General features: G+C 48.4%; 1 protein-coding gene across 1 annotated transcript in view; it reads right to left on the bottom strand.

The window, feature by feature from the left end:
- TSPAN5 (tetraspanin 5) overlaps window positions 1-17,379 on the bottom strand; it is a 175,013-nt gene that overhangs the window by 12,155 nt on the left and 145,479 nt on the right. The window contains exon 3 of the mRNA XM_029235477.1: window positions 1,597-1,743. Coding sequence (XP_029091310.1) covers window positions 1,597-1,743 — 147 coding nt within the window. The remainder of the gene's footprint in view (window positions 1-1,596; window positions 1,744-17,379) is intronic.

The following is a 17,379-nucleotide window of genomic DNA, read 5'->3' on the forward strand; positions in this document are numbered from 1 at the left end:
GTGTGTGTGTGTGTGTGTGTGTGTGTGTGTGTGTGTGTGTGTGTGTGACAAATGGAGTCTTGGAAAACTATTCCCAACACAGACCTATGTATAAAGAACAGAGAACCAACTGCTCATTAAATTGTCCACAGCACCAAGCATCCCTTGGTTTTCCCTGTTAGCATGAGTCATATGAACTTTCAGAACAGCCTCCAGAACCTTGTCTGAGGCAGAGCCGCTCAAATGCAAAATGAGCTATAGCCCAGGGGGCCAGTGAGGGGACAGCGTCTGCTCTTCTTAGGGCGATTCAAGAAAAGATGCCAGAGGAGATGCGGCAGAAGTGCGGGGGAAGGGAATCACATAGGGCAGGGCCGTTGGGACTAGTTCTGGTCAATGCTCTTGTTTTAAATGAAAATGCCCTTAGATGATGATGATGATGTGTCAGCCGAGGTAGAGAATGACCCTAGGAACAGGGGATATAACGCTAAGGCTGTTCTTCCAAAGTCCCACCATCTTGCCTCCCCACAGGATGGTGGGGTTTTGAAAAATCATTTTTCTGTTCTTGGAGAGGGGCGTGGATGCTGTTGTACATGGGGCTGTGAGACAGACGCTCACCAGAATGCCAAGCTCGAGACAGACAGGCACACTTAGCTTAAGGTGACCACTGGCTACACCTCCCAAACTGATTTCAAACACACACAAGTAAACACAGGCCATTTTGATCTCCTGAGGAAGGAATCTCCAAAGGAAAAGGCTTTTACTTTTCATTCTCGACTTTTTTTTTTTTTTTTTAGTACGCGGGCCTCTCACTGTTGTGGCCCCTCCCATTGTGGAGCACAGGCTCTGGACGCGCAGGCTCAGTGGCCATGGCTCACGGGCCCAGCCGGTCCGCGGCACGTGGGATCCTCCCGGACCGGGGCACGAACCCGTGTCCCCTGCATCGGCAGGCGGACTCCCAACCACTGGGCCACCAGGGAAGTCCATTCTCGACTTTTAATACTTATCTACCCCCTGGTTAAACTCCTCCTCCAAAAATATTCATGCTAACAATGATCACACCAAATACCCCGCAAGGGACCTAAAAATTATGCTGGTCACACAAAAGAGGCCTTTGCGCTGGCAGAGGACACAGGAGATATGCATTTACTGTTTCTCTTTATTCACCAGAACCTACTGCTTAACAGATTTAATCTGGACATGTCACAGACGCTGTGCTTAGGTCTGGTTTCTCTAAACCAACTACCTAAACAGCTTTCTATTGACTATGTGCTTAAAAGAGAGGGCAAAAAAATCATTCAAAAGAAGAAAACTAGGTACCTAGATTGACCTACCTTAGTCCTAAAGCGATTTTAGGGATTGGAATGCAAACTCATGATATCCATGTACAAAGCCTCCATGGATGGCATGGGGAGGGGCTGGGCTGATATTATTAAGGAGGCAGGAGCAGAGGAGGATGGAGGGTGGGTATCTAGAAAGCCCTCCTAAAAGAAAAGCATTACCCAGGCCACATGCTCGCCAGTGCCTTCGGTACGGCTCACTCTTGCTGGTAGACAGGGTGTCCTTTTGATGTGAGATGAGAGTTTGGCTCTCAACCTGAGAGCAGAGTGCGGTACTTACAAACTTGAGAAGGAAAGTGTTTTCCCGTAGAGCTCCAATGCACCCAGCAAATCCCAGAATGAACATCACTCCTCCTACCACGAGGAAGAGCCAAACTGGGTCAAAGCCGCCAAGATCGGTGATGGAAGAGATGTTGGACAGAACTCCCTGGAAGCGGAAAAGAACACACAACAGGGTGCCAGGAGGCGGGGTCAGTTTTCTATCATGAAAAGATGACTGCCACTGTCTTTCCCCACCCCACCCCAAGAAAACCTTGAGAGGTATCTGACTGTCACATCACATCAAGAAACACCGCCAGACAGAAAGAAAGAAAGATAGATAGATAGGAAGATAGGTAGATAGGTGGATAGATAAAACAAAAGAAAAGAAAAACTACTTTCCAAGGTCTAGGTGGGTTCATATTTTTGGTAAAACTACATAAAGCAAAGACATGACCCCTAGAAACCGCCCCCAGACCCTGTATGGAGAAGACACGGATGTTACTTTGCTTTCTATGTCTCCAAATATAAGTGGTCTGAGTGAAAAACAGATGTGTAAGAAAGACACCTCTCAACACCCAAGAGGTGTCATTCTTACATCCCCAGGGCATGCAGATGCCAGACAAGGGCCACCTTCAAATCACTGGCGCTTCTCAGGAAATAGGGTAGAGCTGGAATCTTAAAGCTAACAGGGCAGCCAGTCCTAGCCACAAGCCCCTAAAAGTTTTCCAGGGAAAACTCACCTCAGGTCCACCCTTGAGCTCCCTGGGAGACCCTATCAGGCTCAGATCCCCAAAGCCCACCTGGGTGGTTTGTGCCGATGGCTGTCCCACACTGAGTTATTAGCGTATTTCCTTACCCTCATTTAAATGACTTAAAAATCAAAGGTTACTCCCTGGCTTGCAACCCGTTTGTTCTCCTGCCAAAAGGACCCAGAGTAATTTCATTTCTCCACAAACAATGCCACTTCTTTACAGAAATTTTTTCGCCCTTAAGTGTGATACCACATCAAATACCACCCAGAACCTAAGTTAGAAATTTTATGAGATGTTTTCCTCTGCGATGGAAGGTATATATTTACTATTCATTCTTACAGAGGCCAGCTACTGCTATTTTGAAATTGTGGAGGTATGTGAGTCTTAAATACCCGATATCATCAGTATTTTATTTTCTTATCTTATTAAATTTCCTTTGAGCTCTCAAAATACCCCCAGAGTACCATGGTATAGTTTGCTGTAAAGTCTTAATATTAAACAATTTGTTTTCAAAGCATTCCCAACAACCTGGAAAAACAGGAATACTCATCTCATTTTATCCTTGAGGAAAACGGAACCCAGAGAAGTTTGGTGATTTGCTGAAGGTCACACAGCTATTGATTTTTTTAAGAATCGAACAGAATGTCTACTTCAATAATCTTTCTCTACCAAGTGGAAGCTGTGTACTTGCTTCCCAGCACTTTTCAGTCAGCACTAATCAACACCTGAGTTTAGGGTTTCTATGTTTTGACCCATTTTAAGGTTGTAGGAACACTGAACAAGAGAATTTTGTTTATAAGGTTTCTGTTTCTTGCAGGGGTGGGCGCAGGGTGGGCAGGAATCACTTTAAGGACAATAATAGGATACTAATAATAGAACACGTATGAGGCACAAAGGACTCCTAAAATGCACAACTTTAACCTTATGAAAAAGGCCAGAGTTTAAATAAAGTCAGAGATGAAGGGCTGAGAGATTATTAAACACTTAGGAATGTAGGGTGTATTCACTAATGTCTGGGGTGACATCATACGAGGCAACCACACCCTTCGTGAAACTGCCTAGATCAATGGTTTGATCCAACCTTGTGTTTCTTAGATTTCCAAGCTCTGAACTATGAATACTCCAGGGGGGAAAAAGGAAAACCCAGAAATACTGTAACCAATTCTCCACCTACCCAAATGATGCTGAGAAAAAACAAAAATTGCCATAAGTCAAACAAAATCTAAGTGACAGTGGTGAGGGTCCAGAATTGGAAGGAAATCAACTTCTCCCCTCAGAATGCCTTTAAACAGAGGTGGTAATATTTAAGGTCTTAATGTTTCGGACCTGCTCAGCCAGGGGAGGAGAGGACTTTGAGGGTGTGTGATAACATTCTTAAACTTTAAAAAGTCAACATAATTGGGCTTCCCTGGTGGCACAGTGGTTGAGAGTCCGCCTGCCGGTGCAGGGCACACGGGTTCATGCCCCGGTCTGGGAGGATCCCACATGCCGCGGAGCGGCTGGGCCCATGAGCCGTGGCCGCTGAGCCTGCGCGTCCGGAGCCTGCGCTCCGCAACGGGAGAGGCCACGGCAGTGAGAGGCCCGCGTACCGCAAAAAAAAAAAAAAAAAAAGTCAACCTAATTATGGAAGAAGAAGTAGACTCAATTTACTTGGCACCAAAAAGAGGCAGCAGAGCTGGAAGGCACAGGAGGAGATGTCAGCTCCAGCATAAAGAGGCCTTTCTAATACCAGCGGGTCTCCAGCAGTGGGGCAGAGAAGGCGGCCTGAGAAACATGGGCTTCCCCCCGGCGGGAGCTGAAGCTGTGAACCTCCCTCAGCCGTGCTCCAGGAGGGATTCTCAAAGAGGAGGGGAATTTGGCACCTACTGCCCTTGAGGTTCCTTCCAGTTTTAAGACCATTCTATGATTTCATCCATTTTTAATGGGCTTTTTATTTGTGATTCACACCAAAGTCTGAGCAAAAATCAGATTGTTCCCAAACACTCTTCCATGATCCATGGCTGTACACAAAGGGCTCCATGGATAACAGGACAGTTATCTGAGGAATTTAGCAAAGCAAGCAAACCAACACACACCTGTGCCTGAAATACCGAGACCCTCCCTCGCCAAAAGGCAAAAAAAAAGTATGGTCCCAACTGTCAGTAGACTCCTGGAGCACTGTCCTCTCTGGGTTTAATTTGGAGGATGAGAATTTGGCTTCTCAAACTCATTTTCATACTTTGACCCTCCCCAGCCTGCAGGGGCAGTTTTAATTGAGAGGCCTTCAACTGTTTCCATGGAAACAACAATCATTTGGGGGCTGAGCGGGACTGAAGATTCTACTCATTTAATCCCACATTCTGGCAAAAGACAGGGCTGGAGACAGATACTGAGAGCTTGTAGGAGATAATATTCTGCAGAGGACAGAGAAGACAACCAAAACCTTAATTTTGAATGGGTTCCAGGTAGTTATCAGCCGCAAACTAACCTGCATCTTCAAACACAGAGTGCTGCGGTCAAGGCCCAGTTTTCTTTTCCTGAGGATTAGGGCAGCTAACCTGGATGGGGCTGGAAAAAAGACTTACTCTTTCACCTGTGCAGTGTCTCCAAATGCTCACTGAAGAGCGGTCCTACTGTTTCTAACTACACAGAGAAACCAAAGAGGAGCTGAACATAATCCTGGCAACAATGACTGGGGACCACAAAACCGACAGGCAGTTGACAGCTCAGCCTTCTGCTGCCTCAAAGATGGGGTCTTTCACTGGACCCCTTAACTGTGTTAAACTCAAGCTGACAGATGAGTAAGAAGTGCTAGGACATGCCAGCTGAAGAATAATTATAATTAAAGCTTGTAGTTGACAAGAAGCCGGAAGGAAAAAAAAAAATCCAATATTACAGCTAAGTCTGCCAAGTGATTTAAAACAGGCATTCAGATTCGTGGTAAATCCTGAGGAACGTGCAAGCACACCAGCGGCAGATAACCTTATCTTCCGGGCACCTGTGGGCACCACCCTCTCCTTCAGGGAACAGCGCCTCCCTCTTCTTGTAAGGATTGCTTCTTCCCAAACCCACTCCACCACCACCTCAGAGCTGCCAGCTCTCACGTGACCCCACCGCCCCGGTAGGAGTCGGAAAGCCTGAAATTCCCTGCCTCCGACACCAGGATCTGGAACAGGCATCTGTCTCTAGCGGCTGAGGCTGTAAATGGCCCAACTCTGGAGCCACGTGCAGCGTGTTTTTCACCTTGTGGAGAAAGTCAGTCTGCAGCGAGAAACAAAGAACGAGGGTAGGGGAAGAAAATCCTGACAGTATTATAAGCCCTGGCCGGACCGTGAGTTCTGTGAGTCACTCAGGATCCTCAGACTCCTTGATCGCATAGAGTGGTTGTATCTGGATCTGAATTTGCACCTGAGGAGTCCCACACAACACAACAGCTTCGAATAAACTGTGCTTTAGTGTTGCATGTATGTGCGTGCGAGCACACACACGACCAAAACTAAAGCTCACAATCTACCCTGGAAAAAAGTATTGGGTCGGGGGTGGGAAGCAGGCGGGGCGGGGTGGGGAGTATAGAGGGAAGTGTTGGATTTAATGATACCTTTACTCAGATGGCTGATATTTCCAGTCAACACAGCAACTGAGCCAGTGTAAATAACCTCCTTCACTCTGACTCACTATCAATTCAGCATCACTAATGAAACAATCAGTTCTGGAAGGAACTTTTAGGTTTTGCCTACGTCACCAACGATACGTGCATGATTTCGGCTCCAGTTCTCCACGTTGACTTGAATGGTCAGTCCTTGGGTTTAAATAACCACTTTTTAGAACTCAAACTTATTGAAAAAATAAACCAATACAAAACGTTATCTGGCTACTCTCCTTTGTACCCAGAGCTGCTGCTGATGTGAGAAGAGCACACACAGAGCCCGAATTTGCACCCCAGTAATAGGTCCTCCTCCTGCCTGGATCCTGCAGCAACGCCCTGGGAGTTAAAGACGTCAAGGGTACTGGCCTTGTGCGTAAGGTCAGAAAATAGCATGCTGTGAAGCTGAATCTAACCGGAATAAGGATAAATGGATGAAGAGCAGAACAGCTGTCCACGTGTACTTATTCCTTTAGCCATTTGTTAGGGTTGACGTGAAGGTGGAATTCTGCACAGGAGCAGCAAAGACAGAAAAGGAATGAGTGAGAATAAGAGAGAGAGCCAGAGACCAAGATTGCAGGTCACAAGAAGAATATATTCGAACACTATAGAGTCAAGAATAAAAGGAGGATTTCTCGTACACATATCCTTTGTTAATACATGAAGATTACATTAAGAAAAACTAGCATAAATGAACATCCGTAAGAATTCTTCATACTCATACTGTAAATATACACCTGTACCTATACTCTTGTGGCCCTCACTCATCTCCTCCGAGTCTACAGCTGTTGCTGCAGCAAAGGCAAAAACAAAGCGACCGTAACCAAGTGCTGCTGTAAAGACAAAATGAAGAGCAGTCAATTTAAAAAGTTAAGACAAATATTTTCAGCAAATTAGCCATTCCACAAATTGGCTGTTAGACAACTAGCTTTTGGCATATCAATCTGGAGCCTTTAAGAGATGACTGCCAAGGAAAATAGGAGATTTCCATTAACCCCTACGTACTAGACAGTATCTCTCAGACATAGCAAGGAGACCAAGATGAGTCTAAGAAGAAATAAGACACATTAATGGAACACAGCTGAGGCAATATCATTATAACAGAAGTTTAGAAAGCCAACAAACAAAAAATGTACTGATGTGTATCTGTCACCATACAAGGGAGACTCTGAAATTCCAGCTACTTAGACAAGTCTGCTCTAGGGTGTGGCCGAGAGCAGTCCAGGGCCGGCCTCCTCCTGGCACAAGCCACCCTGTACTCAAGCCACCTGGCTCACCTGCAATTTCCCCTGGAATCCAGAAAAAGGGCAGCCTGGACAAGGGCTAGATGTAGGGCAGACAGACAGACGGGACATCGCAATACAGACTACCTTGTCTTGAATCTCAGTTCCACTACCTATTACCTGTGTGATCTCGGTTAAGCTACCAAACCTGCCTAAGCCTCAATCTCCACATCTATGAAATGGTACCCTACATCATAAGGCCATCATGAGGATGCAGGAAATAATCTAAGTTAAATCCAAACACTATGCTAAGTCTTTGGCACATAACGAGAATTCAATCAAAGTTTATCAGCATCGTCATTATCATCACTACTATACTGGACCAAGAAGAAGACATCAGATGCTCAGAAAGCACACTGGAGGGGCTTCTAACCCAACGGCTTTGGAGAGGAATCCATTCTGCTTTGGCACTTGCCCTGCCTGACCCCCTTCTAAGAAACTCCGTGGCCACACTGGATGATCATGTCTAAAGGAGGTGGCAGGAACCGACATGCCAATCGATCTTCTTTCTTGAGAAACTGGAAGTCACCTAAAAGCCATTCAGAGTAAAGGCAGAAGGAAGAGGCCATGAGTAAGCAAAAGCCAGGAGCAGGCAGAGGCCATGAGGGGGTGGAAGCTGAGAGTACACAGAAGCGGTGCAGCGGAGAAAGGAGCAGTGAGAAGTCAGCCAGTAGCGGAAAGCATGCCCAGCAGCCGGCAGCCACGTGGCCGGGATGCTGCACACTGAACCAGGCCAGGGATACCACCGCTGCCAAGAAGCTGACTGCGCACGCTGGTCGCTGAAGATTCATGGCTCCTGAATGACTTCCCAGTTACTAAACCATGTCCCATTCCCTTCGAGATCTCGTCCTCCAATGGTCTGATGAACATGGTAAGTCTCAGTAAGGATATGACTCCACCCTCCACCCTCCATCTCCCCATCAGCATCTCGTTCATTCAACAGTCTCTGGAATTTAAGCAGCCCCTCCCCAGGGTTCGGCGATAAAAGACTATATTCTGAGCGTCACTATTTCTTCTCGGAAGAGGTTTTTACACACCCGCAGAAATGAAAACGCAAGCAAAACTCCAGAAGGGTTTCAAACCAATAAACCTCAGGAGTGTCTGTGGTTTTCCCCACCAGCACAGAGCAGCCTCTGTGTGCCACCTGGCAAGCTTCAGTCTCTTCTCTCTCAACTCAGCAAAGAAATGCAAAAATAGCATTAATAAGCCCCTAAAGTCTGGGACTCTTCTGCTTTGGCATATACAGGCGCATTCCTTCCAACTGCTGGATAAGAAACAGAGAGACAGGCAAATGGAATGTGCGCCCCAAGCCAGGCCAGATGGACCCCTCGGAGATTTATGCCCCTGGGCCCTGATTCACCCACCCTCCCTAAACTACTACTGGGTGAAGCTGGCGACACTCTTCCTGGAGTAAGAGGGGGAGAAGCATTTCCCTACCTGAGAAAGAATGACGAGATAGGACATTTTCAAGAAAATGAGCTACTCAGAGAGGATGACCCTGGAGAGCTGGCGATGGGTTTTGAAACAATGTCCACAGGAAGTCCAAGCTGGGACACAGGGGCACAGGGAAACGTGCCCCCTTAACAATTCATCGGAGCTCCTCAAGGAATGTTACAGGGCAAAGCCACACTGCAAACTCCAAAACACCCATGTATCTAAGGAATTCCTGCAGGATCCAGAGAGAGGACGCAGAGGAATGGGAGCTCGCTGGGACCTGAGTTCAGGGAGATGTGAGGGTGTAGGGGCAGCATAACTCGTGGCCTGGCGAAGAGATGTAAGGTTAAAGGAAGACCGGACGCTTTCAAGATGTGTGGTTTTCCATTTTTTTCTTGTCAGAAAAGGTCATCGGTGAGATTCAAGTAATCCCTTCTTGCAGATAAAAAACGGCCACGGCCTGCTTTTGTGGTGAGAAAGAAAAGGAGGGGTAGTCGTATCTCAGGGCTCCATAAACGCCTGCAATCAAGCAGCCACTGGGGAGGACAGCTGCACCAAGTCCCCTTGCTGGAACCACTCGCAGGCCGGGAAACTACCATCACCACCCTGGTGGGAGTGACTGCCTCTCCGAACAAGGAAACAGCCACTTGCAAAAGTGTCGCTTTTCAGAAATCCAGCATGTTCCTAGCCACTCTCCAGATATTTCATTTGCACGTTCAGAAGATGAGAGACATAACCAGGAATATTCCTGAGTAAAAAGTTTAAACTGAAATATGTAATAGAGGCTCTGATCACGGTGGCCCTGCAACTAAAGAGAAAAAAAAAAAAATCAAAGTCTAGCCTAGTGGCTGGTGATCACTGTATTCTAGGGCTTCAGAGATACACAACTCATTCAGATCCTGAGCAAACAGGAATCACCTGAGAGGTGCCGGGTGCTGTGCTACTCATGCGCATTCAGAGAAAACGTATGGTGACACCGTCAGGAGTTAGTCTAGAGGGAAGACAAGTTAGCAGGAGTGCGCTGGGCAGAGGTATTAGCAGTGTGTGTTATGGGGGTGTAGACAGGAGGGGCAGAAGGTCACGTCAGCAAGTACAGAGACAAAGCGGCAGGACCAGGCCCACTCACAGGTATGGCAGGACCATACCTGTGAGTATGACAAGTGGTGAGAGGAGACAGAGGTTGGTGGAGTGGGGCAGGGTTTGAATCTGAAGGCCTTTTGAGCAGAGGAGGGTCATTTGTGCATTTAGAAAGCTTACTCCTTGGGCAGCGGGTAGGTGCTAAGGAAACTTACACCTGCTACAGCTAAGGAGCCGCTAGGTTCCATGGTGACGCAGGCGAGAGATGCTGAACGCTGGGACGAAAGCCACGTAAGAGCTCCCCTACTGAGCATGGACTCTGCCAGGCACGGGGCTACCTGCATTATTTCCCCCTCACAGTAAACCTTCCAGGTATGGCTACTATCCACGGCAGGACACAGACCCAGAGATGGAGTAACTTGCCAGGTGACCCAGGTGAGAAAGTGGCAGAGCAGGGGCTTTGAGCCCTGCCACCCGAGCCCAGAGCAGTGTTTTAACCACGATGCTCTACTGTCTGAAGAGAGACAGCAGCAGTGGGCAAGCCGGTTCTTGTTTCCAATGTAACATCATATGCTTGTTTCTAAAACGTTGAGAAAAATATGAAACGTGATGTTAGAATGAGTCATACCTCAGACTTTACTGATAACAATCTGAAAACCAAAGTGAGTAGGAAACGACCTCCCCCTACACACACACACACACACACACACACACGCAAAGACTTCCTTCTCTTGCACATCTCAGTGAAACCAAGTGGATAAAAAGTGGGTGAGGGAATTGAGATTTCTCCGGAGAAAGCAGTTGCTGTGCTGTGTGACTCTCCTTCCTGGGTAGGGGAGCAGGTTTCTTTTGATTCAAAACCTAGTAAGGAAGTTTCAGGGGGACCCCTGAGGAAGCTCTGAGACACCACAATGAGGGCCTGAGTCTGCCCGGGAAGGAGGCTGTGGCTTGAGTTCTGACCCCTGCCCCGGAAATCTGGGGTTGAGGAGGGCTGCAGGGCAGACAAGGGCTGTCCCGGCGGGACCGGCCTCACCCCCCGACGAGCGTGCCCAGGAGAAAAGATGAGGGCAGCACAGGGAAGGCAGCTTGGGGTGAGAAGAGACCCGAGAAGCAGATTTGAGAGGAGCTGGTGGACGGCACGTCTGGGCAGGGGTGCAAGGCGGCCACGGGGAACAGAGATGTCCACCAAGCTGAAGGGAATCACCAGGCAGAGGGGCTCGCAGGGAAGCTTCCAAAGGACCAAGGCAGCATCCCCTTTACCAGCTGTCAGGCCCAGAGGGCGAAGTCCCACCCCTACTTATGGCCTGACAGGAAGTGGGTAGAGGAACCTCAGGGGGACCGGGGGAGGGGTGACAGGAGGAAGCAGGGGGCGGGTGAAGGCCTCAGCCCTTCCTCTCTTCAGGGGCGCAAGGCTCACGGTGCTGGGCAAGGGAGGACACTTTAATGCAATGTTAGGTTTGGGGTTTTGATTTATTATCCAGCCCTGTCTAATAACGGGGCCTGGACTTGGGCCTAAAATGAGCGCAGGACTCTGGTATCTGAGGGTAAACAACAAAGACACTCAATTTTTGACCCACCTGAATTTTCATTCCTGAGAAATCCCTCTGCAAAGTTTACTGGGACATACGAAAAGTGAAAAATTAAGGGTTTTTCCAACATATTTCATGTGTCTGCTGACCATACTGGGTACAGCACCTACAGATCATAGGCTGACTTTCCAGGTACTGAACGATAGCTGTGGTTTTCAGATTTTTTTTTTTTTTTTTTTTTTGGGGGGCAGGGCCCTCCCCTGTTTTGGCCTCTCCCGTTGTGGAGCGCAGGCTCCGGACATGCAGGCTCAGCGGCCATGGCTCACGGGCCCAGCCGCTCCGCGGCATGTGGGATCTTCCCGGACCGGGGCACGGACGCGTGTCCCCTGCATTGGCAGGTGGACTCTCAACCACTGCGCCACCAGGGAAGACCCTGCTTTTCAGATTTTTAGGTGCAACAGAGAACTTGAGGGGATTACATGGACAATTGAGAAAGAGATGCAAACTTCCTACATTTCAGGTAATAAACTGACATCTTCGAAAGTATTTTCAGCATCTCAGAGATGTCTCCTTGAAGTAGTATCTCAGGTGAGGCGCCTTTTTCTGTTTAAGTGACCTGGTAGCCACTTCCACCTACCACCTTCCCTCTGGCTACCTTGACCGCTACTGCTAAGAACTGCCTGAATCACGGAATCTCCTTGTCTAACTTCTCCTTCCTGGGAAAACAGGGAAGGTATTTCCAAGGCAAGTCTACTGTACGATTGTGACAGCAAGCAACTGGAGGGTTCTGAAGTGAGACTGACAATTACAGGCAGTGGTCAGGGCGCAAAGCCTCCAGGACAGCCAGGGAGAAAAGCGATAGAAGCTAGAGCTCTTCTCATTGCCATTCTGCCTCCTGGGGCAGGACTGTGCACCAACTCTCTCCTTCCAGCTGCTGCCGACAGAGCCAGGCCAGGCGAGGAGGTTGGAGGAACAGAGAGGGGACTCAGGGAGGGAGAGCCCGTGGGGGGCACTCTTGCATATTCTCATTCACTTAGTCACAAGCAACAGGGCATCCGCAGTACAGGAGGCACGGTGCTAGACCCGAGCATAAAGCGGTGAAGGAGACGGGCTCCTGGCCTCAAGGAGTCTTCAGGTCAGGCACCCCCTCTGCCCAGGGGGCTGGTGCTGGGGAAGCGGTGGCAGGACGCCCAACAGGAACCAGGAGCTCACACTGAGGACCAGGGAAGCGCACTTCTCCCACTCGGAAAAGCCGAGTCTCCCCCTAGCCCTCAATAGCTCTGCTGGCAGCAGCCTCACTGGCGGCTGTCAGTGATCTGTCGCTCAGCCTCTGGCCCCGACCTAAGAATTAAGTAAAAAGCGTAAACATGGGAATTCCCTGGTGGTCCGGTGGTTAGGGCTCCAAGCTCTCCCTGCCAAGGGTCCGGGTTCCATCTCTGGTCAGGGAACTAAGATCCCACAAGCCACGCGAAAGTGGGTGGGGGAAGGCATAAACATTGGGCAAAACGGAAGAAGAAAGGTACCCCTAATTTTTCCACAAATCAAAATAATCATATATAGAGTCCCACTTTTATGCCAGAAATAAATAAAATTTTTCCCTGATATCCAGAATTAATGGATGTAAGAAATTTGCTATTTCTAACACTGAACCCCTATCATATCAGACATCAGAAACCACATGTAATTTTACTTCCTTTTAGGCTGTAAGAACTGATAACATGCTTACTAGAGATCTGAGGTGACTACTGACTTCTATACTGCGTGATAGAGCCAGGGTTTAAAAGAATGCTTTCATCTTCCCTTTTTGCTCATTCATTCACATAACGTCTATTATGTGCCAGTTAATGTCCTAAGTACTCGAGTGTAGCAGTAAACAAAAGTCATTCTTTGCGGGGGCGGGGGGGGGGGGAAATCCTTGTTAGCACAGAAGTGGTAAGTCCTATGAAAACACAGAGGGGGAAAAACACAGGGAAGAGGGGAAAAGGGCTGGGATTGGGGTGAGAGTGGCTGCTTCAAACAGCCCGGGGAGGCCTACAGACAAAGGTGACATTTGAGCAGAGACCAGGAAGTAAAGGAAAACACTCATGTGGACGTCTGGGGGAGAGCATACCAGGTAGGGGAAGAGCAGTGCAAAGGGCCTGGGGTGGTGGGTCCATTTGAGATGTCAGAAGAACAGCAAGATGATGAACGGGGGCTAGAGTGCATCAGGGGAGGGCACAAGGTTTGTGGGAAACAAGGTCTCAGAAGTGAGGGGGCACCACACCTAGCTTTGAGCGAGACAGTAAGTGCATTGGAGGGTTTGGAGTAGAGAAATGACAGCATCTTTCTTATATTTAAAAGAATCACTCTGGCCTGGGGTGGGAGTAGGGGCACAAGAGCAGAGGCAGGGAAACAACAGAGGCTTCTGCACTAACACAGGCAAAAAGTGGCAGCTTAGACCAAGGTATAGCAGTACAGGTGGTGCAAAGACATCAGATTCTCAATGTAGTTTCAAGGCAGAGCGGATGGTGTTTGCTGAGAGACTGAACACAGTATGAGAAGAAGAGATAGAAGGGTGTCACGAACACCCAAGTGGGTGAAAGGACAGAGCTGCCATTTCCTACAATTGGGAAGAGCAGGTTTGCGGGGAGAAATCAGGAGCATTGTTTTGGATTATTACGCTTCAGAAGCCCGGTGGGCATCTAAGCAGAGATGCTGGGTAGGCCTGCAGATATGACGAGTCTGGGATTCAGATGAGGCCAGGACCAAATATCTAAATTTGGAAGTCATCAGTGACAGATGGTACCCAATGCTCCAAGCCTGGATGAGAGCTCCCAGAGCATGAGTGGAGAGAGAGAGGGGTTTCTCCAAAATTCAGAGGTCCGAGAGGCGAGCTGGACCTTGCAAAGGAGTGTGAGAAGGCAGTGCTTACGAGGTAGGAGACCCAGAAGTGCGTGATCTCTTGGAAGCCAAGTGAGGCAAGTGCTCCTGGAAGGGAGGAATGATAAAACATGGCTTAATCCTTGCTTTGCTGGTAAGAGTTTCAGGGCACCTGGGTGAGAAAATGATGTGCTTCAGGGCCCATATGGTTTCAATAAGAAAGTGCCAGGTTGAAATAAGTCCTAGGCTGGTTATTCAGAGAAAAAGACAAGATGCAGAAAGACAGTCTGATGTAATGACAAGTAGATGGATTAGAAATTCCTTGACTAATGACACCCAAGGGCACACGTAAGTGAATGAGTGTCAACCCCAAAGCAAAGTTCTAGTGACATGTCATTGGGTTCTGCCCTTGGCCTGCTCAACGTATCAGTGGCTTCTATTAGTGATAACTACACTTGACTGCAATCAGAACAATATAAGAGGCTTGCTAAAAGAGAGCCTCCCTGGGGTGTCTACCCCAGACCTACTGAATCTGAATTTGCCAGGTGGCACTGGGACAGAGAGCTAAAGGAAGGCCTGAGTTAAAAGAAGGAATTGAGGGAGGAGGTTGATTAAAAGTACAGCTAAAACCAAGCTAAATGGAACGGGGAATGTGCTGGATGACAGCTTTGGGCTCCAAAGCAATCTTAGCAGGTAGACACGCAAGTATAATATAACTGGGTCAATTTGGAATCTTGCATTTGCCTCTGAAAATCAGCCAGATGTGGGATGGATGGAGGACACCTAGCTGGATCTGAGACCAATTTGGGACTCTCGGTGATTAAGTGTGTGATCTCAAGCTGCACTGACAGCAGACAGGAGAGAAGGGACATGATCCAGCCATACCCTCTTTGGCCCCTAAAGCACCCTCTCCCTGGTGCTCATGAAAGGGCTCCACCCAGAGAGAAGCAAATGTGCAGCCTGGAAACTCAGAAGGAACCAAGGCCTAATACGGAGAAGGACTTACTGTGGGATCCAACAGGGCAGACCCACATTCAATGAAGGAAAACTAGTAGGCTAGTAGGACATGATTCTAATGGGGTGGGAGGAAGGTCTTTCCAACAGTAAGAGAAACCCAGAGAGAGAGAAGGTCTGAGCACTTTGCCAAAGGAATTGTTAAACTTCTATACACTCCAAATTAGCATTATTGCAATGTGTTGTTTTATTTCTACATATGTATATGTATATATGCATGCCTTTCCTAGACCATAAATTCCCTGAGGAATTACTTGCCCAGAGTCCAGCGCAAGCCCTGCCCCATGCCGTGTGCTCGGCAAATGTTCTCTGAATGAATGAGTTGATTATGGCTGGACGTTGCCAAGCCTGTTGTAGAGGTGATTCATGCTACACGATGGTTAATGTTCCTTCTAAAACAGCAGACCCTATGATTTCTGAAAAACTGCACACAAACCAGTTCCCTCTGGAGACACACTCATTCTTTGCATCTCGACAGTCTATTTGGAATTTAGATAATATAAATTATTTAATTATTATGTCTAATATTCAACTGTAATATTAGTCCTAGGTTTAAAACTCAGCCTGGTATTAAGTAAGTATGAGGGGTAATAACTTTTGCCTCCAACGTTTCTGTACTCCACACAAAAAAGTGCAAAACCCCATCTGTTAAGGAAATCTGATCCTTCCAGCTGTGACCCAGTTTGGGGATTTACCCTCTAGGCCTCTTTTCAAGTAAATGTCACCACATCTCCACTGGGGGGATTTACTGACTCATGGGCTGGTGTGATCCGCCCTGCAGGTGCATGCGGCTGCCACCCTTGGCCGGCTTTGGTTCACCTCAGAACGTCATCCCATCAGAGGCCTGGTCTAGCTTAGAAGTTAACCCAAAGGGCTTCAGTAGAGTAGCGTCTGCAGTTACCAAGTCAATCAATGCACATCACATCCTCCTTAAGAGACCCCAACACAAAGCCAATTCTCGGGTCCATGGATCAGAGCCTGGAACTCTCCTAAAATTTGAGGCAGCTTTCAAAGCCACCGTTCTGCTCTTTTCCCCATGTAGGAGTGGACGTACTGTAGTAATGCATCCAGGGGAGGGAACCATGTCTCCAGAGAGCATTTACCTCATACCGGGCACTGTGCTGGGAGCCATCTCATTTCATCCTCACAGCAACCCTATGAGGTGACATTAGCGGCCCTTGCATAAACAGGGCAAGGGTATCTCAGATAAGTTAGTGCAGTTGCCCAAAGTCACACCGACGGAAATGGAGGGGTCAGTATCTGACCTCTGGTCTGTTCAGCCTAGAGCTGTGCTTCTTTTTTCCTCACAGCAACCAGAGCGATCTTAAAACAAAAGCCAGATTAGGACACGCCCTTACCAAAATGCCCCGGTGACTGCCTCTCATCCAACTGCTGCAGGATGCTGTAGGCTCCGGGCTCTGCCTGCCTCTCTTTCCACATCCTCTACTTCTTCTTGCTCTGGCTCTCTCCCTTCCAGTCCTACCGGCCTTCTTCCTGTTCCTTGGAATCGCTAAGTCCCTGAGACTCAGGGCCATCATACTTGCTATTCCCTCTGCCTGGAATGCTGTTCCCCTAGTGCTATGCAGATCCCTCTTACTTCATCCAGGTCTCTGCTCCAGTGCCCCCTCCTCAGGGAGGCTGTTCCCAACTACTCTACCTAAGAGAGACCCCTTTCCCCACCACTCTCTAACTAGCCCTTACGCTACACCTGACGTTTCTCAGCAGCACTCACCATACCTGCGCGCGTACTCCTGGCGAGTTGACTGCTTACTGCCGAGGCCCCCACTAGAACGCAAGCCCCACGGGGCAGGGACTCTGCGTCATCCACTGCTGCATCCTCACCCCCAGGCTCAGGGCCCAGACGCGCAGCCAGCGCCAAATTGGGCTGTTGCGCATCGTTTACCCTCTGCTGCCTCCGCTTGGTCCCAGCTCACAGAGCCCTGCTACACAGTAGCTGGGTAACCTTGGCCAAGTAACCTCAGCTCTCCAGAGAAGCCTTCCATTTGCTGACACCACTGGCCCTGACAAAAGAGGGAACTGCTATTTCATCCGTCCCTAGAGAGCGCATCATTCCCTTGCTCTGATATTTGTATGACACTGCCAGTTTTAGAATTTTGTGATTTTATCAGAGAAGAGACATCTGGGGCAACTGATGAAACAAAAGGATAATTATATTTCACGAAGAGAAAAAAAAAAACCTTCAAAACAATGAATTTTCTATGTATTGCTAGA

The sequence above is a fragment of the Monodon monoceros genome, unplaced genomic scaffold (assembly GCF_005190385.1).
Source record: "Monodon monoceros isolate NGI ecotype Baffin Bay Population unplaced genomic scaffold, NGI_Narwhal_1 Super_Scaffold_20, whole genome shotgun sequence".
Classification (NCBI taxonomy): domain Eukaryota; kingdom Metazoa; phylum Chordata; class Mammalia; order Artiodactyla; family Monodontidae; genus Monodon; species Monodon monoceros.